This window comes from Glycine soja, chromosome 14, assembly GCF_004193775.1.
Source record: "Glycine soja cultivar W05 chromosome 14, ASM419377v2, whole genome shotgun sequence".
NCBI lineage: Eukaryota > Viridiplantae > Streptophyta > Magnoliopsida > Fabales > Fabaceae > Glycine > Glycine soja.
In genome coordinates this window covers 7083230-7107412 of record NC_041015.1, presented here as the reverse complement: position 1 = coordinate 7107412, position 24183 = coordinate 7083230, and the positions used below count along the sequence as shown (strand labels likewise).

At 33.4% G+C, this 24183-nt stretch overlaps 3 protein-coding genes across 4 annotated transcripts; 1 reads left to right on the top strand and 2 right to left on the bottom strand.

Annotated features, from left to right (window-relative positions):
• Nucleotides 1-2127: 2127 nt before the first annotated feature.
• On the bottom strand, nucleotides 2128-7778 carry LOC114385365 (probable protein phosphatase 2C 12). Of its 2 annotated transcripts, XM_028345411.1 has the most exons (10): nucleotides 7563-7772; nucleotides 6783-7135; nucleotides 6013-6184; nucleotides 4698-4851; nucleotides 4553-4616; nucleotides 4051-4158; nucleotides 3581-3706; nucleotides 3147-3382; nucleotides 2860-3059; nucleotides 2128-2767 (listed from the first exon to the last, which is right to left on the bottom strand). In XM_028345411.1, exons 2-10 carry the CDS (start codon nucleotides 6978-6980, stop codon nucleotides 2739-2741), a joined length of 1287 nt encoding a protein of 428 aa, XP_028201212.1. In that variant the 5' UTR covers nucleotides 6981-7135; nucleotides 7563-7772; the 3' UTR covers nucleotides 2128-2738. The 2 variants fall into 2 exon arrangements, with proteins under 2 accessions (XP_028201212.1, XP_028201213.1); XM_028345412.1 differs by lacking the exon at nucleotides 3581-3706 and having other exon boundaries at nucleotides 7563-7778.
• A 4519-nt stretch (nucleotides 7779-12297) lies between these two features.
• LOC114383501 (origin of replication complex subunit 2-like) lies at nucleotides 12298-15404 on the bottom strand. Its single transcript, XM_028343181.1, has 6 exons — nucleotides 15180-15404; nucleotides 14990-15096; nucleotides 14758-14890; nucleotides 13988-14282; nucleotides 12951-13175; nucleotides 12298-12873 (listed from the first exon to the last, which is right to left on the bottom strand). Exons 1-6 carry the CDS (start codon nucleotides 15321-15323, stop codon nucleotides 12677-12679), a joined length of 1101 nt encoding a protein of 366 aa, XP_028198982.1. The 5' UTR covers nucleotides 15324-15404; the 3' UTR covers nucleotides 12298-12676.
• A 3026-nt stretch (nucleotides 15405-18430) lies between these two features.
• On the top strand, nucleotides 18431-23758 carry LOC114383636. The gene is made up of 7 exons (XM_028343349.1): nucleotides 18431-18926; nucleotides 19155-19243; nucleotides 19330-19489; nucleotides 21440-21535; nucleotides 21951-22073; nucleotides 22208-22470; nucleotides 23060-23758. Exons 1-7 carry the CDS (start codon nucleotides 18776-18778, stop codon nucleotides 23168-23170), a joined length of 993 nt encoding a protein of 330 aa, XP_028199150.1. The 5' UTR covers nucleotides 18431-18775; the 3' UTR covers nucleotides 23171-23758.
• The last annotated feature ends 425 nt before the right edge of the window (nucleotides 23759-24183 follow it).

Sequence of the window (24183 nt, the reverse complement as noted above, 5' to 3'; positions counted from 1 at the left end):
CCAAACAATCAATGCAATTATAGTTTTCCCAAGTTATTTTTATAGCCAAATTTATTGATTTTAGTTTTAAATTCCATTTTCTTTATCTTTGTTCAAGTTATTTTGAATTCCTTTTGCTTTCACCTTCAATCAAGTGCTTCCTATAGAGACTTGAGAGGCCATATCCGGTTGAAAGGCACATTTCCCATTTCAACATTCAAATCACTTGATTCAAATTTTGGGATAGTGTTAGAGCAAAGTTAGCTGAATCACATTCAGCTAGCAATTGGATATTCACGCAGCAATAGAAACCTAATAAGAGCCAACCTTTTTCTACTTCTCAAGTAGTATGGACATTAAACTCTTGAGCTTTTCTAGTTTGTAATGATGCATAACTTCTGGAATAATTAATCTAAAGCACATTTAAAAATCCTTTATTTATATTCTAGAACAAACATTCCAAAACATAATAGAATCAATTTTGGAATCAGTAATCCGGAATGTATGAGAAAGCAGTGTGAATTAACGGATTGCGTTATCCGAAACTACAAATTCATTATTTTAGATTATGTTGTCTGGAGTACAATAATTTGATTTAGGAAAATGTAATCCGAAATAATAAAAAAATTGTAGCTCTAGATTACACAATTTTTAATTCACAAATAATTTTCATTCCAGATTCGGTAAACCTGTAATATTAGCAGATAAAAAAGGGGTAATTCTGGGATTTTAAAGATATAAAAGAATAAGTGGGTGCATGGTGAAATTGTGGGGTGCAGGAAGTAACATCCTAATTTAAATGGCTTGAAATTTGAAAAAGTGACATTGGGTAAGACATTTGGGTTCGTGGGCCGGTTTTCGGCATGGGTCACATACAACTTTAGGCTGATGCACAAACTTTCACTATTGTTTCCTCTACTTTCCATTGTATTTGTCCATTCCAGAATGCAATTTGTATTCCAGGACTTTCCATAATGCATTGAAGAGTGTAGGAAGTTTTACCCACAACTTAATTGCACTTATTCATACAAAAAAAAAAGTTTAAATCAATTAAAAAGGAAGCTTGGTCTATACTTTTATTGGTTCAGAATTCATAAAAATACTTGAATGAAGATCATAGTGAACGAAAGATCAGACTCATCAGAGTGTTTACAACGAAATAGACCAAAACGGTATAAAAATAATTGAAAACATGTTGAGATTCTTTTTGGGTTTCTTTCTGGTTTCATTTTGTTTTCTTCTTTTAACGAGTCCTAAATGACATCATTTTCAGTTCCATCCATACCTAATTTCTAACATTGTTTCAGCCGCTAAGTAGTCACGCAGAATAAGTCCGTATTAACAGAACTATAAATAGGGAGGGTTAATTCAACAAGTTGGGGGGGGGGCTAATTTGAAACTTTGATAAATCATAAGAAAAAATTGATTTTTTTAAAAAAAAGAAGCCGAGGGAAGAATATATATAATTTTTTCATTTTTTTTCTCATTTCGACTTTCATGTAGTGAAAAGTCTGCTTCTCGTCAGAAATCTACAAGAATTTTGATCATGATTTCTTCTTTGATTGGACATATTATAATAACTAGCAACAAGTTAAATTGAGTTAGATCAATTGAAAATTTTCAATATTTTCGAAACAAATGATTTTTCGGCGATTAGCTTTTGCATGACGTTTAGCACTTTCTGATTTTATCCGCTGCCAAAATCTAAATTTGATAGATGGTGTCAATACATTTACTTCCAATATCAAATTCATTAATTAGTATCAATATTATTGACAGATGGTGTTCTACTTGACTTGCAGAACGATTATGTCACTCTCAATATATAGTCGCTTGTTGGACAGCAGCTTTCGTTCAGTAATTCTTTATACTAATTTGTAGCGAAAGTAACTCCTAAATTTGCATTTAGTGTGCGAACCCACGCAATAGAATAACAGTAAACAAAAATGCTCTTATGTCCCCTTCCTATGGATAACATCTTAGTTTTTATTATTGAATTCTAGTCCAATTCTCCAAAATGGAATTAGTCGTAAAAAATATATATAGTAATTAGAACAAAGACATTAGAGCATCTATTTTGGAGAAACGATTCAGCAATTTTCAAGGGTGGGGTGTAATTTACAAATAACATACGGAAAAACAGCAAAGTTAGGTGGGGTGTAAATGTGTAATATACTAATATGTGTATTTTTTTTCCCTCTTTTTTCTGAGACTTTTGAGAGGGGGTGCGGGGATACTTCCACCTAACATCTTATACAAAAGACCTAATGTTCGTATGGCCAAAGGAATAGTCAAAATCGAATGCTAGAGGACAAAATCATTCAAAAGGCTTATAACACACATCTAACCTACAGTAGAATTGATTCTATGAATTCTAATTAAACTCCCTATATTACATTACAATAACAAAGACCACTTACATTAAAGGTCCATAGTGATTCCAAAAGATCCGTATACAAATGAACGGATCCCAAAAAAAATATATAAAAAGAATGCATTACCTCGGATATCTTGTTGTGTACTTCCACATTTAACACAACCCTTTACAATACTTGTTGCTATTTCATACTTCCCAAGTCAGAAATCTTCTAACAGGCTGCTATTGGTTTACTTTTCATATGTATTTTCATGTGGAATTCAAAATTATATCCATAAAGCCCCTGTGATAATAGAAGGGAGTCTTTGTTGATTGAAATGTTTGACTTTCCCATCATATGAACAATGTTTATCACTCTCAAAATGCAAATTTACATGAGAGTTCATTCGTCACTTCCACTGCTAATTCTACCTGAAATCACAAGATCAAAATAGGAAGTTATATTATGGACACGTATTTCTCAAATGAAGATGGGCAGCAGAAATGAAGGCTTATCAAAACACCTGATGATCTTTTCCCTTCCATGGCTTCTTTCTTCTCTTGGCAACTTGAGCACAGGAAAGGTCCATCCCAGGGACGAAATTTTCGAGAGTTGGGTGCACCCTCGTGTATTGAAATCCCCTCTCCAGGTTTTATCTCTACTTGACATACTGCACAAATAAACAACTTGAACATGTTGCAGACCGGATATTTAGTATCTAACCTGCATTACAGACAAACGCATTTTATCGTCAAGAGAAAAAACCAGAGAGCATGTGGTTAACTTTCACAAGCTGTTGCAAAATTAAACCTCTCTGAAAGCATGGCAGATCCTTCCTCGTACAATTCCTCTACTACATCTGGTTCTGTGTACTCTTTGTCAATATAAGAAGATGATTCAGAAGATTTTTTACGAAACATGGACTTAAGCATTCCCTTTACTGGCTTCTTTGTTTGTGGTGCAGAAACAGGTGGCTTCTCCTGAGGTAATATATCAACAACGATGCAGGTTGTATCATCTCTAAGTCCCTTTGCTTGTACGGCTTCCTGAAGATAGAAAGAGACAGGTGAACAAAGGGGACAAAAACATAATTAATGGCACCAAATGACAGTTATCAGGAGAAACAAATGCAAAGTTGCAAACAAGGTATCTTATGATGCTCAAGTCAGGATTACTATTAACATGAAAACAGGCCCGCTAAACAAAATTCACGAAATGATTCAAAAGATGAACATCAATCTCACTTTAACAATATGTGGTGCAGCAGCATCGGCTGGCATTCCACGACAACAATCAAGGGCTACTTCTGCAGGTAGAGAATCCCAAACACCATCACTGCAGATAACAAGCCGGCCTCCAGCAGTGGACAGCTAAATAAAGATAAAAAAATGGGGAGGGAAGGGAAGAAATTAAATTCTTCATTTAAAAAAGAAAAAAAGAAAGAGACATATATTGCATAGAAAACAGAAGATAAATTCACAACCAAAGAATTCAATCATTTGATCCACATAATATCCTGAACCATCATGCAGTTGACAGAAATACATTCCTAGAAGAGATGAACAAAATGAAAATCCATGTAGGATCAAACAGAAGAAGACAAAGGAACTATTTAAACTAAGTAGCCTTTTGAGCAAAAAAGTGTGCAAGAGAAAGGTTACTAATTAACATAAGCCCAACACTGCTTTAAGTGAAAGATGGAGTAGTGACCAACCTTCACTTGCTTTACATACGGTACAGGGACAATAAATTCACCAATATCCATATCTCCAATAGATCGTGAGAGACACAAGCCACCAGGCCAACATCTCAAAGGACCAACCTTCAATAAAAATTAATCTAGTCAGGCATATTAGTATCATAAACACTTTTCTAAAGAGAATATTGGTAAACAAACCATATGGTCTGTATAGTACAAAATCTAAACAAAAGTGTACCCATAAGATTGTAAATGTTTTAAAGAAACAGAGTACTATGCATATTAGTTTCCTCTCAGTTTTGCAGGATGTGATTCACCCAGTTTACTTCTTAATCTCTGATTATGTAGTGGAATAGGGCAAGCATCTTGTACCAAAAATATAAGTATCATAAGGAATCAGATACAAGAACAAGCAGTTCTCTTTCTTATTTTGTGGTGATGGGGAGTGGATGTTGAAGCTAGTTATGGAGGAAACACCATTTAAGTTAAAAGGGAGCATGATTAAAAGGGAATGTACCTCTGCACCTCCCCCTGTATTTAGCCGACCAACTTCACCACCGCTAGAGGTGATCCGCACCCTCCTAATGAAAGTAAAAGAAGGGTAAGTCTATGTTATAACAGTGAAATTCCAAACAGTTACAAAAAAAATTTAATTTACTTACTCTTCTTCATTTGTTTCTAGCCTGTGATCTGCGGACAAGTAATAAAGCTCACCATCAGAAGATTCAAGTACGCAACGGGAATCACCAACTGATGCAACTGTTACAACCCATCCTTCTATAATGACAAAGGTGACAGTTGTTCCAGATTTTTGGCCTGCAACAACAAAATATAATAACAAAAAAATATTAAATCAGAAGTATAAAAACTGTCAATCACAAGTCAGTTACACCATTAACTTCCATTAGTAATTGATATTCTTCATCAACAATCTAATATTCAAATATGCCAACAACTAGCATGATGTTTTAAATCTAGGTTGCAGTGCAATGCAACAGTGGCAGTTGCTGCAATCAAGAGGTAGCAATTGCATCATGTGATGCAATCTATAATTTAACTCCTAAGCCAACTCTACGGTCCATATAAATAAACATAAATAATATTAAACAAATAACAGTCACCATGCACTATCCATTACCATTAGCATCCTTAATGGTCAAGCTTATGTAAATTTAGTACTAATAAACTTTACTGGCATGGACAATTAACCCCCCAACACGAGCTAGGGGTCTATGGAAAAATGTTACAAAAAGAAGAAATAATCCAGTATGTTTTATTTCTAGAATCTCAAGCTGAAACTAAGCAAAATTCACTAAAATTCCAAAAAGGGGTAAGCACATAAATAATTTTTAGAAAGGAACCTACAAACTTAACTAGCTCTAATCAAGGAAATACGAAACTGCACAATGGGGATATTTTAAGAAAGAATTTCCTGTTAAGAAATTTGCACACTCAAGTCAAAGCAATGTCAAACTGCTAAAAGGTAGTGGGAGCTGATACCTGGAATAAGTTTAAAAAAAACAATCCTTAAACCAATTGCTATATACACTTTCACAAACCCTTGCACACATGGTGATTAAAAAAAACAGCCTTTCCCACTTTATATAGTAGTTTCTCATCAAACATTTACAATCAAGATGTTTAAAAATCAGAAGAACTATGATAAGAGGCAAGATCATGATAACTTTGTTTTCAAAATGAGCCTGTAGCAAACCTTCTAATAAAGGTTAGAAATGTGAAGTTTATACCAAGAATTCAAAATATGCAGCATATTCAGCTTACATATCTGCAAAGCTTTTCTTTATCTTTTTATTAGTTAACATTCTAACTTTGAGAAGCCTCTGAGTGATAGATGACAATACAAGATATTTTTGGTGATATTGACATGAAGATTTAAGTTGGTTTGCATGAGTTCCCTCTTAAACAAAAAATTAACAGACGACAGAGCAAACACCAAAAGGAATGAACTATCCATACCTTTCTCTTGAAAATCTTTATCAGTTTTTACAAAGCCAGCAACCAAAGCCCTAGGCAATGCTGCTATCCACTCATCTCTGTTAAGATCGGGAGGAATCACACTTAAAACATTATTTAGAAGATTCTCCTTAGCATAAATAGCAGCAGCAGATCCATTGTGTCCATCAAATAGCTGTAAAAACGCTATCAGAATCAGAAAATGAAACAAGTGAAAATGCCCCCCAAAAAAAGTTAAAGAAAAAAAATACATTGAGTTATAAGCATTCAATGCATAAGAACAAAATGGCTATAGTACTTCCTGTGGTCCAACTAAAATGACTGCGTAAGAACAAAATCTTAACAATAAAACCAAAACTGCGGCAAAAACACCTAGACATTATATTAGTCTGTTCACATCATCAGAGAAATAAAGTCAATAGTATGTAACTTGTCACTATCTAGCTCAGCCATATGAAGTCTAGTACATCAAATATAAGCATATAAACAACACATTGAATTCTAAGTACATATACAAAAAGTAGCCAGTCCACAAGCCTGAAATCATTAGCATTTGCCAGATTTGCCATAAGATAGTTAAGTGACAAGGAAGATGCTCAATCCTTTTTATTCTCTCATTCTTCGTGCCATAGCATGATAACATGTAAAATACATAAAATTAAAATCTGTTGACAAGATGCAACACATTAAGTCCGAAAAGAAAAAATAACAAGAAAGCAATGTTATGTTATGTTATTCAATCTGGAAAAGCAAGCAGTGAGAAACAAACATACCCCAAAAACTGAATATGTAGAGACCCCATCACCCACGACCCTCTGGCATTCCGTCTTGAGCAGTGTTAAATCCTCCCCTTTCTTGCTCTGGCATGCTTGACCATGAGCAATCTCAGGTTTCTCAATTTTCTCGTTCGCCAATTCACGCCTCAGGAGAACTGAAAGAGGAACCGTTTGGTGATCACTCCTGGCAGCCATTTTTCACGCCCCCCACTCAATCCTCAAATTCCAAATATCACTATCACCACCACGACCGCCGCCGCCACAACAACAACAATTATACAAACAACAATAACAACAAAAACACGTGCTGTGAAGCTTTAAGCCTCCATTCCGTGCAATTAAATCCAATCCTAAATAAGGAAACAAAACAAAAACGCGTTAATTATTGGAAATGGAAAAAAAACAGGCATTAATTGATAACCAAATAAATCACAATCTCAACACCGCTTTCCATGTTCTCCAATTAATCCAGCGTTTTCACGCAAAATTGACAATTAAGATCGTAATGTAGACAAAACGAGGACAGTAATGAATGAAATTACATTAATACCGTTTGCCACGATCGGAAAAACATAAATAATAAATTAAAAAAAAAAACTCTGAACGTTTGTTGTTGATCGATCAGGTAAAGACAAACGCAATAAGAGATTCAATTCAACAGAGAGAAATACGGCAATGAGGGAGGAAGAAATTCACGAAACTAAGACATCGTTTGTGGAAATTACAAATCGGATGCGAGAGAAAAAGAAAAACGTGAATGTGGAAAAATTTATTTACAGTGAAGAAGAAGAAGAAGAGGAAGAAGAGGGGAAAATGGCGATGAGGTTCACGCGCGAAAATGTGGAGACACGCTGAATTGCATTGTTCTGTGTGATCGAGAAACGCGGATCCCAGCGTCCTGCAAATATTCCATTGTTGTTTTCGTTTATAGAGAGAAAGAAAAGAGAATGGAAGAATAAAAGCGCAAAGTGAACCAAATTCATTTTCTTTCCGATAAAAAAGAAAAAAAAAAAAAGACACAAAGCATGATGCGCTGAAATGCAAAAACGCATCGTTTTCAACTTCGCTCGGCTCTGCGAGCCATTTATGAGCCAGCGAGGCACCCAGTGTAGTATTCTCTAAACCAGGTCAACGTCACTCTTTGACTTCGTTTCCCTTTCGTGTTGCTTCCTATGCTCCTTGAGTGTTGTTTATTACTTTGTTTCATGGATTATCTTTTAAATATGAGATTAAGTAAAATTATTTTTATGTTGGTTATGAATTAATAAAATAATTATTGGTAGATATATTACACTTTTTTTTAAAAATGTTAAAAATAACATTTTTTATCTATATGAATCAAAGACAACACTTATATATCATATTCAATTAATTAAATTAGACTTATTTAATATTTAAAAATAATATTTTCATATTATATTCACGAAAAAAAATTAATTTTTAATAAATTTTAATCAACTACAAAAGAGTCTTTGAAGAAGAATGTCAACTATAATGTACCTATTATTCTTCTAAATTAAATTCACCCAAAACAGAAAAGACAGGATTATCAAACTTTGAGACCAAGCTCGTACCTAAGTATCGGCATAGGTGGAACAAACAAATAGTAAAGCAATTCTAATGAAAATTCTACGTAGAAAAGAAATTTGTGTAAGTATATGTCGATGGTTGTAATACAAATTCTTGGGTAGTTGAACGTTTAACTGGTCCTACATTTGTTTTTGAGGTGATTGGCTCATCATCATCATCATCATCAATTCAGACGAAAAAATTGCTTGAAAACGTGCTTCTGATTGCTTTCTTTTTGTTACTTTATCTGAATTGGCGCCAATTAAGACCCCAAACGACCCAGTTAGAACCTATAGTCAACTACGAAATACTACAATCCCATTTGGCACAGGGTGTCATGCAAGACACAACCTTCTTGGAAAAGTATGTATTAATATATGGAAAGCTTATTCTGCCATATTAAAATATTTTTCTTGAGAAATAATCACAATTGATACGTTGACAGAAGTGCTGGTGTACTAGTGTTATCCGTGATACTATTTGATACAGGTAATTTTCCGTTAAAAAAAATTAGAAGAGAATTTCCATATACTTTTTTCGTACAATTTTTTCACATGTTTGATCAAAATAATTTTATTATCAAGCGCGCAAATCAATTAGTGTGAAACCATTAACTTAATTGATAGTTTTAAATTTGAGTTCTAGATATTAAATTACATTAAATATTCAAAAAAAATAATTTTATCATTTATATTAGTCTTATCTAACTCAAGTAATATAAATCATAATATCAATCAATTCACACGAAATTGTTTTAGAATATGTAATTATATTAAATATTTAATTTTTTTTTATCATTCATAGCATTTCTAACCAACTCAAATAGGATTGTTATAAATATGATTGTACCGAAAACAATTGTGACGTGTAAAAGTAATGATTTAAAAGGTTTCTTAGCATTACTCTTGTTCTTGGTACCAATTAGTGTTTTCCTAGTTCTTTTTTTTTTTTTTTTACTTTTTCTAATGTTTTTTTTTCTTTTCATTTAGAGATAATCTTGTTTAAAATTCGATCGAATATTAAATTGAATATTTTTCTGTAAAAATTTAAACTTTAATTCACCATATTACAAGAGACTAATTATTTCAATTAGATCCAATTCCGATTGATTTTCCTAATGTTAATTTGAAGTGAAGCCGTGGTTAATGGTGTTGAAGCTGATTTTGCATTAGGCATGGGCCCATTGCTAACTGGGAAGTAGTACGAATAACTTAGTTTCCATTTCATTGATCCAACCTAAAACATTTGAAACCAATTTGGAGGACCCGCAATTATCGCCGTCAGTTATCGTTATCAGCAATCAACCAATCAACTAACCAGTGCCGGCCTCATCCCTGCGCGTGCATATCACCGCCAATAGCAAATCCTCAATTTAAGAAGGTTAAGACATGGGAGTGTTCTTTTTTTTTTTGGGAATTAGGGAGAGGGATTTATTTCATGTGATTTCTTTGACATGATTATGTCGTGTGATCAAATCTTTGTCGTATTTAACTTTTTGGGCACCATCTAATTGCATCCAAAGCTTAATTTAAATCTGATATGGACTTGAGCTTCATTAATTCATTGAATTGGATCGGAGCAAGTCATAAACATACATCGTTCTGCAGGCGCGTGACGGCTCCAATGTTGTATATTGAACATACCCCTTGTGAAAGAATCAAATCAACTATTCATTATCAGTTGGAAAACTTTATCTTATTTATAAGTGCAATGTGTCATTTTCCCAGTTAGCCTTGAGAAATTCAATCAAAATCCTGGCTAAGCTTTTCATGGATAAGTCAATGTAAATTGATACAAGTGATTAAAAATTTAGAATGAATTCTAATATTTATTTATGTATATTTGATTATTTTATACATTATCAAATATTGTTGGCTGAATAATCCTATTTAGGAAATCATATCATAAGTGTCTTTTTTTTATCAATAATAATTTATAATCATTCACACATTTCATTTAGGTACCCAAGGATTAATTAAATAGTTACCACTTGATAAAATTATTTGCAATCGAGGCTTGTAAAGTACTCATCTTTTGGATAAGTCTTTGCTAACAACTTCAATAAATCATTATTGTTTTGTGTCAGATAATATTTTTTTTGACCCATATGAATCGAAACACATCCAGTTTAATTAACTGAACTAGATTCCTCTAATTCATGTCCCACATTATTAAGGTGTTTCTCAATTTTACTAAAAAAAAAGGAACTTTTGATGGCTCATCTGATCAATCATCATATACAGTCGTGGCTAAGCTTGAGTGGGCTACCCTGTAACGCATTATAATGAGGATGCGATGAAGAGAGTAGACCCAATGCTATGATATTCTTCTTTTTTATTACTTTTAGGCGTATAAGATGCTCAAGCCAGAGGAGAGGGACTTGGACTTGTGCATGCTTTTTGCAAGCTGTAAACATCCACCTTCTCAAGCGAGTGTTGCCATCAAATATCAAATATATCAAACCTTCAAATACGCGTATTGGGTACAGCTCACTACACCCTATTATAAGCCAAAATCAAAGTGATGTTTTTCTGCGTACTAATATGCGAAACTAGAGTTTGGTAATACATGTCTTCCTTGAAAATCCAGTGATTAATTTGCCATGCAGGGTATTGCTGCGACCGTGTCAAAACGACGTATTAATAATTCATTAATGATTACATCCACCCACGTTATATGTGATTTGGATTGGAAAACACGTGGTTCTCTACTCTCTTGACATGTTGGCCCATCCTACCAGGTTCAGAATGGGATGCGTGTGTTGTTTTTCTCTTCTATTTCTTGTTCAATTTGAAATTCCGTGTCTTATTAACACAACAGATCAACAAAGTGGCTTTTTTTTTTTATAAATAATATGTATTTTTTTATTGAAAATAATTTTGTTCCAATATTATAAGTGGTAAAATTTAATCTTTATTTATTTAATACAATTGCGTATCCAATAAATCGAGAAAATGACTACAATACAATTGTCTGTTTTTGCTTTTCTATTTAATTTTTTAAAAGTAAGAAAAAATTGTAAAATAAAAAAATGAAAGTCGATGAACTATTAATTTAAAATGAGATGAATTCATTAAAGACTTTAATTAGTTTCTCAACTTTATAATTAAGATTTAAGATCATCATCCTAAAAGTATACTCTTATTCTCCACCTGAAACCTCTGCCAATCAACAATCCTACAATCTTAGAGAGCAGAAATGTAACACTCTTGGAACTTGCATTAAAATCACATTGAGAGCACAAACATATTTGACCTAGATCTCTATGCACATGCACCTTGATCGATGCTTGGAAGGCTTGATAGATGGATCATTTGGTAGACAGCCAACCCATTATCCCATGTAATTGGAGACTTGGTGTAGAAAATTCTAGAGAAAATTGACACTGTATTTAAAGATTATTTTGCCACACCAGATAATTTTAAAATTCCATTTTCTTGTAAAAAAATCATTTAAGAAATTCTATTATTTGATTGAAGAAAAAAAGAAGAGAAAAGTAACTAATAAAAAAACTCAACAAAATTTCCGAAATTTCAAACTTCCAAATTTTCTCTCTTCTCTTATTTTCTTTACTCATAATCTAGATAAAGTTAGTGTTGTAGGCACAAATGGTAAGTCATTAAGCAATTGGACTAGTGCTGTTTTTGGGGATACGAAATGCTCATTAGAACTACAAACGACATCATTTTGTTCGATTATCATGTTCTTTGGTTTTTGTGGTCACTCATCCACGTGGATTCAGAATTAGCCATCAAAGAGAAAAATATATTTTAAAAGAAAGAAAAATATTAATCAGTGTTCTCCAGACAGACATTGATTAAAGGACTTAGAATAAAAATATTTTTATTGAAAGACAAAAAATTATATTTCTCAAAATCTTTTTTACGTATTTCTTTTTATTAATTTCTCAACTAATGTCTTGAAGACACGGATTAGTAATACCTGGAAGAAAAATCATTTGTCTTTTCATTTTTCATACCACATGCACGCATCTCAATTGGAAAAATTATCAAATGGTACACAATCAATGCAAATGGACGATAAAGACACACTGTCCAATGGGTTGTTTGCTTGACAGATTTCATGACCGCAAACAACCCGACCTATGACTTCACTTAGAAGGTGGCAGATTGACTTGCTTTTATGCCTTTTATCAAACAATACCTCAGTTGGGGGGGTGGGGGGCTAACCTAAATGATTATAAATTTCTTCATAAAACTAGTTTGTAAACTCAAAGATTAGGTTCCCATCAAGAACGAGCTTCAAATAATTGGATTTTCATTCAATAAACAGTGCCTGCTTATCATCCAATTTTGAATCTACTAATTGATCTCGAGCACAACTTTCTGAAGTGCTTCTGCTGTCAGAGGGATGTGCAAACAATCTTGACCATCAGAATGCTTCTTAATCTTGACCAGTTCATGGTCTTTAAATTCAGTCAAATGGGAATTCAGTGTAATCTGACTGCTAACAAGGAAACGTTCTCGACAGACTGAGTAGAGATCACTGATTGGCATTCCTATAAAAAAAGAAAGGAAATTTTTTAACAAACCTTAGATATGAAAAGAACATACCAAGTAAATGATAGAAACTTGCCTTCGTCAGGGTGAGAGAGTTGATGTTCTGCAAGAATTTTGAATACACTCTGAGCATTGCGTGTCAAACTTAACAAAACTATAGTAGCTGTTTTGACAGTTTGGCTGGCGCTACCATGTGCAAGAATCATAGGATAAAACATGCCTTCCACCTTGTAAGGAGCAAAAGTAGGAACGTGATACCAGCACCAATTGAACTGTGTATGAGCCATATTCTTGTCCCAAACTGCCAGCAGAAGATGAAATTGTTAGGCAATAGACAAGAGATTAAGAACCTTGACACAGTCACATCCTTCATTTCTTTTCCTACAGCAATAGCATAAAGGCATTTCTCACTGCCTTGTCAGAAGTCAGAACCAAGTTTTCATAGAGGCCATTTAGATCTAAGTCCTCTTTAATATTTTTATTTGGAGTTTTGCTTGGTCTTACCTCTAATTCTAACTATTGGACTATTCTCCACTTGACCTGCTCTTCTTAGCACTTCTCTAGGTCTTCTCTTCTTCTCACGATACCAAACCCTCTCATATGTGATTTTACCATATTTTCCTCCATATGTGGACTCTTACTTTAACTAACACAGAATTTCTGATCTTACAGTTCAATTTTTTCCTCCTACAAACAACTTCAAAGAAGTGCATGTTATTAGAATTTTAAGGATCAAGACCAAAAAGAGTCTTGATCCTTTAACTTTCTGAAAGGGTGAGATACCACTTAGTCCTATTGTCCAGTTAATCAGAGATAAGAACATATGATCAGAACCTCATAGGACCTCTAATAATGTGCAGCATAGATCAAACAAAAATTTTAAACATTTCATTTTACAAAGGCATTTATACTTTTCTTATTGTACATTAATATTGCACCATTAAACTTCTATTCAAACACTCAAAATAAATCTCAAATAGATAATAAGGTAGAACAATTCAAACCTTGGAGAATTAATATAACTAGACATATGTTTAAAGCATATACAAAGATGGCACTTACAAGAATAAAACATTTTGCAGAAGATAACGTAACAGTATTAAATAAACTTACACAGAGGAGCATTAACATGGTCAATAGAGGCAACAACACGAATCCGGGCACAAGCAGCTAGTCGAGCAAGATATCGTTGGGTTTCAGAGTCCCTTAATCCAGGTCCATCAATATTGTGAATAACAACACAAACAAAAAAATCACCATCCTCTATTTCTGCTTGATCCAAAAATGTAAGAAGATCGTCCATGGATTGAGAATTGGATGGCTGCTGGCTCTTGGGTAAGTCCCGGTGGGAAACCCTTTGTTTAGCTTTCATTTGGTCCCACAGAACTTCAGCTAAGGCTATAACAACCTAATATATTTTAAACAATGTATATTGTATTAGTGATGGTATGATCAAGAGAACATGCTTAGAGCATATCACACTCATAATACTTCATACAAAAATTTACTTTTGGACAAAACTTAGAAGCAATTCCGTAGGTGATTTTAGTGTTGTTCTTCTATCTAAATTAGAGTTTTATCTTGGTAACCTATGTTAATTTTTAATGCAAACTTTTATTACACAAATTACTGAGGTGAAAGTGAAACTCAAATTCTGATTGAGGAACAGTTCTAAAAACACTTAAAGAACTACATCTAAAAGCCTGTTTGATTCTCCTCTCACTTTTTTTGTTTTAAAAATTGTTTTAGAAAACAGAAATCTGTTTTTTTTTTAAAACAGAAAACAAACAAGGCCTAAGTTTTACTTTTTTTTTATTTTTCTCCTCCCTTTTTTGCCACCGCAAAGAAACAACAGAGCTCTAATCACACATGGGGGAACAAACCTGTTTCAAGTTAATGGTTTGAAGATATCCATTAATGACAACTACAGAATACTCTGTCAGCTCTGTTGAAGCAAAATCTTCAATCAGAGCCTTCTTTGATCCAAATCCATACATCAGAAGCCCAAAACCGCACCTGAATCATCCAAGCAACCAAAAATAAATAAATAAACATCTCACCATAAAAACCACTTCAGAAATGAAAAAAAAAAAAATCACATCTTTTCTTTCGAACCTTAGCGCAAAAATCCATTCAGGATACATGGTTTTGTACGAATCCAACAAGAGAGTGATCTCGTATTCATGATTGGGTTCAATTTTCGACGCGGCATCCCTCAATTCCTAGTAAATTACGAAATAGAAAAGAGCCATTCAGGAATAGAACAAGAACAACGTTGTTGAGAATCACAAGTTACGAGTGAAACCTGTTCATCAACGACATCGATGTCGGTGAGCTTGTGTTTCGATTTCTTGGCGGAGGAGGAGGCGAGTTCCTTGGCCAGAAAATAGTTCCGTGAGAACTCGAACTCCTCGTCATCGTCCTCTTCCCAATTGCCATTGGCGTCCATCGTTGAATCAGTGTTTGTTTGACGGAAACACGATTCTCTCTTTCTTTCTCTATGCACTTGTGTGCCCTAGACGATTTTCCCGCCAAAGTTCGCCTAGTTCGCAATCGGGTCGGATTTTCTTAGATCGTTTACGGTTCATGAATACCCGATCCGAGTGCTTGCCAAAAAAGTTTTCAATTAGGTTTCATTTTTGTGCATTATAATGTAGAAATTTGTACACAATTAACTAATAAAAGATTATAATGAGTTGACTTTTAAAGATTTATTACAATTTTTTAGAATCTAAATGTATGAATTGTTTACTCTATTTAATATGAGCTTATTTTAGTACTTTACCATGCTATTTTTTTAAAACGTTATTTTATGTAAAAAAAAATCATTTGATATAGAATTTAAATTTATAAATTTTTAATCTAATTTTTATTGTTTTTTTCTCTTTGTAATTTTTTGTTCCCATTTCATGTTTTATTTTCTTTTATTATGTTATAGATGTGAAAAATCATTTATTTTATTGATACCTAATGTTTGAAAAAAAGTTGACTGCTTGTGACATTTTGCGATAAAAACTCTGATGCAGGAATACTTGGAAATCTTTTTAAATGTATTTATTTTACTACATTTTGCATGGTTATGTATTATGGACTATTCATACCCTGTAACTTTTTTTCGGGTTCTGCTATTATTCACTGCTTATGACATAGCAACCACAATTCAACGAAATTTCTCTTAGCCGTGCAAAAAAAAAGGATGCCTTTAATTATCAGATCAATTCATTGTCTCAGTTATTAAGCGTGTAGAAACTTGCAATGTTAATAATCATTACCAATGCTTGATGTCTCACAATCGAAGTCCGAATATATCATGTAAAGATAATCTGAAACATTTTCTTGAAAGATTTCACTACTTTCTTAAAAACTAAATAGACAATTTTGAACTTTATATAATGTTTAATACACTAAAGTTTTTTAAAAGAATTAAATGAAATGAAAGTTTGAAAAAAAAAAGAAAGTCTCGCATCGCTGAGGATAAACACTTGAATAGTCTGTTTTGCAGTGCCACGAACCGTCTTAAAGAAAGCGACATTGTCCGCGACTCAACCAGTAATTTTTTTAGTTTGTCATAAACTATTGTTACAACAATTATTCGCGTGTGTATCATAATTATTATATATGAGGATGAAGTTACTTTAAGAATAATTCTTTTAAAATCATTTTTCATCCTCACAATTATTATTTTTTTAAATTTAATGGTCAATTGTTAAATTTAAAAATAATGAATGGTGAGAATGATGAACTTAGAGTAACTTCATCTCTCTATATATTACATAGCAACTCCATGCATGATTTGAGTTTTTATTTCTTCTTCTTGCTGATACTTAAAGAGTATGTTTAACATATCAGTAAGTTAGTCTGATACATATTCGATCACTAATTAGTTAGCTTAATTTATTAGTTTGTTTGATCAAATTAAGATGTTTAGTATTTAGTAAGCAAGCTTCTTATCTTATTTAAACTATTTTCATGAGAGTATCTAAATAAGTTAAAAGGAGCTTATGGGAGTCAAACTTTCCATAAAACTCTTCCAATTGCATAAACTACTTTAGTTAGCTTTTGTTTTTCCTTTCATTTTTAGCATTATTATTTTAATACACTTTTTTTAAACCTTTTTTCTTATTGTTTTATACGATCCTTTCTGAATATTTTAATATACTTTCTTACTGATTATTTTTTGATAAAATATATTTGGTGTTTTAAAATTCATTGGTCTGATGAGATGATCATCACGTACAACTCATAGGAGGAAAAATTATGAATGAAATAAAATATGCAATATTTTCTGACAAAAATATTCGATTATTAGAGAAAATTCAATATACTTTTAATGTCATCTTAGGACATAAATAAAGCATAAGACCTTGACAGGGTGATCCTCTATTTTACTTTCTAGAAGTTGACAATGGTGGAGAGTTACCAACAAAAGACTCCACATAATTCAAGTCAATAAAAGAAAAAATCAAGTTAGTTTGAAAGGAGGGAAACTGGGAGAGGTCAGTGCTATATTACAGACTCTTACTTGACTCACTAATCAAAACTTTCACCATGTGATTATTGAGTCAGATTGCAAGTTGATAGTGGATCAGATTCACAGTAACGAAAAATATATTTTTGAGTGTAGAATAATTCTTAACCAAATTAGACTGTTCTTTCGATTATCTCCTTTTATAAATATTCAATATGGTAGAAGACAAGTTAATTAATTTAGTAAAGCATTTCTTAGCTAGAAATTCTATTTTGTTTGGGGTTGAAAGTATTCATTATGTGATTAATTCTTCGTCGTATTCAGAATATTATATCAATAGAAAGAATTTGATTATGGTGTTATAAAAAAAAGGAGAGAGAAGAAAAAGCAAGAGATAATATCATAATGGAATGGAATAAAGTGCACCTTAAGAGGCTTTTCCCCTTCAATATACATTGTGTTGATTGCATGTGCATGATTACGTGATATTATAAAGTGCACCTTAAGAGAACCTATTACTGTTGGGCCAACACGAATTGGAGGCTTTGGGTTACAAGGGATACAATATATCAGTCCAAAACACTTAAAAATGAATTAAAAACTACAATTACATATATACTTTTTAATCAAACATACCCTTAATCTTATTTCAATTCGGTACATTATTTAATTAATATTTAGTTATGTTGCAACTTGCAAGTGTAATCACCTAAATAAACAAGTGAAAATAGCATATAATATATAATATTCAATAAAAAGTAAAATTTGTCACACATAAACTACGTTAAAAATATTTAAAATTTAAACTGATAGCAAATAAATTAGTTACAAGCATGTTCACAGAGTTATTTTATTTTTCAATATAAGTAGATGTATAAATAAATTTAATTTTTGTAAATTATTGACATAACCTATTCATTTACTAATATAGTCACAAAATGTTAAACTTATCAAATAAAAATGTTAATAACCAAATAAAAATATTAAGCTTATTTTTAAAACATAATAATCAAAATTGATTTTCTCACAGTTATTTAGTTTTGGATAAAAGTTAGAAAATCATGAAAGAAAAGTAGAAAATCCAATTACATTACGTCATTTTTTCCCTGACAGAGGCGCACGTTAGCTGGCATGAACAGGGAACAGAGTCGTGTGAATCAGAAGCGCATTTTAGCAGGAACAGCAGGTTCACCATCAATGATGAGAGGAACCACCGTATTGATTAGCTGATCCACCCAATTCCCACCACTCTCAGACGACAAGCAGCGTACGTTAGCACCCGACCGGTTCTGTTTCTTCCAATGTTCCACTTCATCACTCCCCAACAAAACTAGCTACCAACGATCTATTTCCATTTTGGGGTCGCAATATCTCACCTTAAATTCACCAAAGTCGCATCCTTTTTCGAGAAAGCGAAAGCGGGCAATGGTGGGATGAGGATAAAAGGGGAAGAGAAGAAGTCGATTTGTTCCTACAAGAAAATCACTCTTCTAATTTGCCTTTTCAACATTGTTGTTGCTCTATACTCTCTTCGCTCTCTCTATGCTTCTCTCCATATCTACTCTGGTAGCGTTGCACGAAACAGTAAGTCATGTCGATCTTTTAAGGATGTTAAGAAGATGTTTGTCTTTCTGTAATGTCGTTGTTTCCCCTAATAACACAAACAAAAGGGTAGCAAGAAGTTTATGCTTTATGGTAAATTTTGAACCCCCCCCCCCCCCGAAAAGGGTATTGTAATGTTTTGATTGAGACCGGGAAAGTTCAATTTTTTTAATCCCTTTTTTGATTTGTGACTTTGTGTTGTGTTTTCAGTTGTGGTGTATAGGCCAGATCAGATTCGGAAGATGGAAGAGTCTAACCGAATCCGGAAGGCTTACAAACCAGTGGAGTTGATGAAATTGGTATGAACCGTTTTTTGTATCTGGCTCGAGCAAACACTTCTTGGGAAGTTAACATCAAGTTAATTTTGTGAAACTTTTGCAAATAGGTGAAGGAATTTGAAGGGGAGTTTTCAGGAGAAACTGTGGTGGTTGAGTTGCCGCGGCATTTGAAACAGAAAATAATTGATGAGGTCTTGCAGAGACTAGGGAGCTTGAATGGAAGTAGCAAAAACATCTCTCACTCCCAGGTCATGGCCAAGGAGCGAGGTGAGCGTGTTCTTGTAGGTTGTGCTGATAAGCATCTGTTGTTAGTTATTCCTTCAATAATTAAATGAGAAGCTTTTTGTATAAATCATATTCTTTACGCTTAAATCTGGATTAGCGAAAAGGGTGGTCGGAGGTATCATCTTTACCTGGTCAATTTCATGTATAGCAGTGTTTTTTTATTTTTATTTTATATACAAATTGAACTTCCTCGGGCATATGAATCCTCCTCTCACATTAACTGGAATACAAATACAACCTAGGAGATGGGAAAGTGTTTTACTGTTGCTTGTTGATCAAGTTTTATATATTTTATAAGAAAATTAATACCAATTTTACATGATCAACTTTATTTTTATCTTGAAGTATACGTGAAATATGTCAATTGTGAACTTGATGGAATCTAGTTTATTTTAATTGGTATTAGAATTAATGCTGCCACTATATGACACAAGAGGATCATGATCTCATAATAATAAGACCATTGACACTAAGATTTGAAAACATTTTTTTGTTGTAAAAGTAGCATATTTACCCTGGCATGAGTAATTGATGGTATCACATTTCATTTTTTCCCCTCATTTGATACTGATGTATATCACAACTATAACTTAAAAGTTCTTATATTTAGTAAAATACTTGCTAACCATTGCCACAAGGTTGGTGCTTAAGGAATCAAAGTGAAAAGTTTTCATTGGAAGTAATATTTATTTAATGTTACCAATAAATTTCTGCTGCAATTTTTAATAAAAACCTTTTTTTTTTCTTTACCACTGCCCTTAATATAATAGATAGAAAATTGTTAGGAGTGAATTAGTCCTCACTATTAAAAATGGATTAAGCCTAATTCAATTCCAAAAGTTAGCTCGAGGGCAAATGATTGCCCATGCCTTATAAGGAGTACTTCAACAATATTCTAGCTGATGAGACATCTTAACACACCATCATGCCTAGGAGTAGACTTCTGGATCATGAAGTTTGCAGGATTGAATATTTGCAGATGACCCAATATTAAAATTGGATAGGCTTTGATAGCTTGCTAAAAATGGACTAGGCCCAAGTCAACCTTAAAAATTAGCTCCAGGGGTGAGGATTGTCCAAGCCTTAATAGAAGTATTTTGGCCATATTCCTTACCAATGTGAGACATCTTAACACTCATGACCTATGAAGCACGGACACCTCAGTCCCTTGTCGTGTTCGGTGTCCGACACGCGTCCGTATCAGTGTCCGACATCGACACGACACCCGTACTACGTTCTATATTTTAGACATTACAGGTGTCCACGTGTTCGTGTCCGTGTCCGTGTCGGTGCTTCATAGCTCATGACTGCCCAAAATTGTCATTATGTTTGATTTATGAAATGACAAAATTATTTAACATTTTCATGTTATATTTAGATTTTAGACCAATGATGACGATAGATCAATGATCAATTAAAATATTCAAAATTTGATGTTGTTTGTAATTAACAGGGATTTCTTTTTGGACCAAATTAGATCACACTATTTAATTAAAACGTTTGTTAATTCTAGGTAGAGAGACCAACAGATGTATAAGGTATGCTGTTAAAAAGTGAGGGAGGGGTGTGTGACATTATTTTAGGTTGGAAGTCAACGTATGAGGCTTTATGATGTCCAGTTGAAGCTTTTATCTGGACCTGTGGATTGTTTGGATCTATCATTTCTTTTTGGGGGTTGGGAAGCAGGGATTATTTTCCTTCCAAGATTGCATCACCAACATTTCTTTGATGCCATGTGGCCAAATTCTGTGTTAGAATGAGGTTCACCTTTTGTATTTGAAGGTCTCTGTTTCTTTTTTGGGAGGGGGGGTATGTGGAGAATGGGGACTGCTAGTCATTTTATTTTTGACAATAAAACTGATAGCTGTTCTGTATATGATAATTTTGTACAATTTTGCTGATATATTTTTAACATTGACCCTTTCTATACAGAAGCAATTGAAAATTGGCGCAAGGAAAAATTGGAGGAGGTTAAGTTGGCTGTTGTCAGAGGGACTTCCAACTCAACCATTCCCCATGAAGAGGCAGGTATGAACAAATTTCTCTGCTTTGTTTCTGACATTTGAATTGATTGTGTGACACTTTTAGATGAAGTTTGTTAGATATTTTTCTTTATAGCCTTAAAAAAAAGATATTTCTCTTTATACTTTGTACTTTTATTCCTGTACTTAGTTTACCTGTTACCGTAGGTTACTTACTTTCAGTTAGACAGTTATAATTGACAGCTCAGTGTTGATCCTCTACCTATATATATTGCTTTTAATAGAGGATCAACACCTTTGTACATTTTCAGTTAGATCAATAATATCAGAGTTCAATCTCTCTTTCTCTCTTTTCTTTCTCTATATCCAAATCTTAATAAAGTTTGTCTCTTTGTACCCTAACAATGAACGCTTTGCATGACTTTGGCACCTTGTGTCTAATGTTTATTTCAATTTCTTAGGAATGCTAGTAAGAGCTTTGGAGTCTGATTGGGCTGTGCTTTCTGAAGAAATTGGCCTTTGGATACCTATTGAGGTTGCTAATGAAGAACATAATGACAAACCTGAGGGTGCATCAGAGATAGGTAATTCACCACTAAAGTTGTTTGCTGGAATCTGTTAACAACTTATCATGCATTGTGTTAGAATCTGGAAGTGTGCACATATTTTTCCGTGGGAAAGTTAATATTTGTATTTACCATGTATACATTCTATCCAGAGGAGGAAGTGCTTCCCGGCAGACCCCTTCCACCTGAATGCAATCCTGAACTTCATACGGACTATGATGGCACTGCAGTAAGATGGGGTCTTACTCATCACAAAGATAGTGCAGCTGATTGCTGTCAGGCTTGCTTGGACCAGGCTAAACGTGCCAAAGAAGGTGAAAATAAATGCAATATTTGGGTTTATTGCCCATCACAATTTGGGTGTCATTCACCAGATATCTATCAACACAAACATCAGGAATGCTGGCTGAAATATGTAAGATGCACCCCATGAATGTGATTCACTACTTTGCCCCTTCTCTGTGTAGAATGCTTAATAGCCTTTGATTCTATATTCTCTGTGAGATCTTACAAAATACTCTGAAACTTTCAAATAGGAGTTTAATTTCTCCCATTGGTCAGTGTAAATTTTTAACACTGTCAACTAATCAGAAATCATGGTATGACTTTTAAAGCAGCTAATGTAAAAATTAACAAACATTCTTACATAACAATTTGTGATTAGATGACAGAATAAAAATGTTTTGCACTGTCAATGCATAGACTATTTACTCTTGAACTTTTGATTGAATTTAAGTAAAATAGACTGACATTGTAAGTTTTTTACTCTCCCATCCAATCATAGATCTCCATGTATGTTAAATTTGTTGACTTTTATAATACTAATTAAGATGTCATCCCAAAGGTGATTTCTGATTGGTTTTAAAAAGTCATCCAATCATAGTGTAAAAGTTTTAACTAACAATACATGACAATTAAATTCTTCTAACAATCTTCTTCCTAGTCATGTATATTTTAACTTTTGCCTTCTGGCTAATATACTCTTCTTGGTATTCTGAACACAGGCTGAGAAACCCAAACTAAATTTTAAGGATAGATATCCTGAGTGGTATCGAAATTCACACCTATCTGCACCGGTGATTGTTCCATGGGCATCTGGAGTTGTCAGTGCATGAGATAAACAACCAATGCCAAAGGAGCATGATCAACCCCGCGTCCAGGCCTACCTTGTAGATTGCAGGCACGCAAAGCTCGCTTTGGTAAAGCCTTTGTCATGCTTTGTGGATTATAATGTTGTTCTTCAAAATGTTTTTGCCTTTATGATGAATGGTTGAAATGGGGAGCAAAGAATTCCCCCTAATGATCGTTTACTCATTTAAGACTTGATTTCAATCTAAGTGCCAAGGATTTTTCCCTCAAGACCAGGTCCAACCATCCAAAACTGAAGTGAGGTGGATTAGATTTGTTTGTTTTAAATTCTTAGATGATGTAATGGGACGTTTAACCACCACAAAAGGCTGTGTTGGTTACGCGATTGGGAAGCCAAGTTCCTGTTGGGAAGATGAATTGTAGATTGTTAGTCAATTATTTGCTTCCTTTGAAAAGTGCACTGGAAAGTGTTGTTTCCTGTTAGTCTTCATCAAAATGTGAAACTAACATGCACTAGCTAATGAGGAAATTGTTTTGTTGTGATGTAGCTGAAATCATAATTATTGTATCTGTGGGATTTATTATGTTATTGATATTGATGGTTATCATCAAAATCGTGAGGTCTATTCTTCCTTTTAATCCATCATAATTCATAACCATACGTCCATACCTCGTCTATATCACTTATAGCGTAATACATAGTCCAATTAATTTTGTTGAACAGATTTTGAAAATGCAATTATCCTTAGTATGAACAGTTTTTTTTTTATCATTGTTGCTTATATTATATTTTCAACTAAGCCATTTTTTTCACTTCCTTTAACAACTTCTCATAATTTTCATGAGCTCTCTTCCCTTTTTCATATTGCTCCTCTCTCTTTTTTCAGTTTTTCTTCAGCTTCAATCCTCCTGAACCTCTCCACCTGGATCTTCTCCCTGAGTGGTCCAATCTCTGCCTTAAGTTTGGCATCCTGTTCACCAATTCTTTAACTTTGTCAAAATCGTCTGTTTGAAATGCGACATGCAAAACTGAAACAAG

Bases quoted from the DNA above. Each gene is read 5' to 3' on its own strand.
- LOC114385365 (XM_028345411.1), bottom strand. From the start codon at position 6,980: ATGGCTGCCAGGAGTGATCACCAAACGGTTCCTCTTTCAGTTCTCCTG. The intron at 4,617-4,697 runs GTAAGTAAATTA...TACTTTCATTAG, and splicing joins CTAGAAACAAATGAAGAAGA to GAGGGTGCGGATCACCTCTA. The intron at 3,060-3,146 runs GTTTAATTTTGC...TCTGTAATGCAG, and splicing joins TCTGCCATGCTTTCAGAGAG to GTTAGATACTAAATATCCGG.
- LOC114383501 (XM_028343181.1), bottom strand. From the start codon at position 15,323: ATGGACGCCAATGGCAATTGGGAAGAGGACGATGACGAGGAGTTCGAG. The intron at 14,283-14,757 runs GTTTGTTCCCCC...AAAATATATTAG, and splicing joins AAACCATTAACTTGAAACAG to GTTGTTATAGCCTTAGCTGA. The intron at 12,874-12,950 runs GCAAGTTTCTAT...CTTTTTTTATAG, and splicing joins ACTCTCTCACCCTGACGAAG to GAATGCCAATCAGTGATCTC.
- LOC114383636 (XM_028343349.1), top strand. From the start codon at position 18,776: ATGAGGATAAAAGGGGAAGAGAAGAAGTCGATTTGTTCCTACAAGAAA. The intron at 19,490-21,439 runs GTGAGCGTGTTC...CTTTCTATACAG, and splicing joins GGTCATGGCCAAGGAGCGAG to AAGCAATTGAAAATTGGCGC. The intron at 22,471-23,059 runs GTAAGATGCACC...TTCTGAACACAG, and splicing joins AGGAATGCTGGCTGAAATAT to GCTGAGAAACCCAAACTAAA.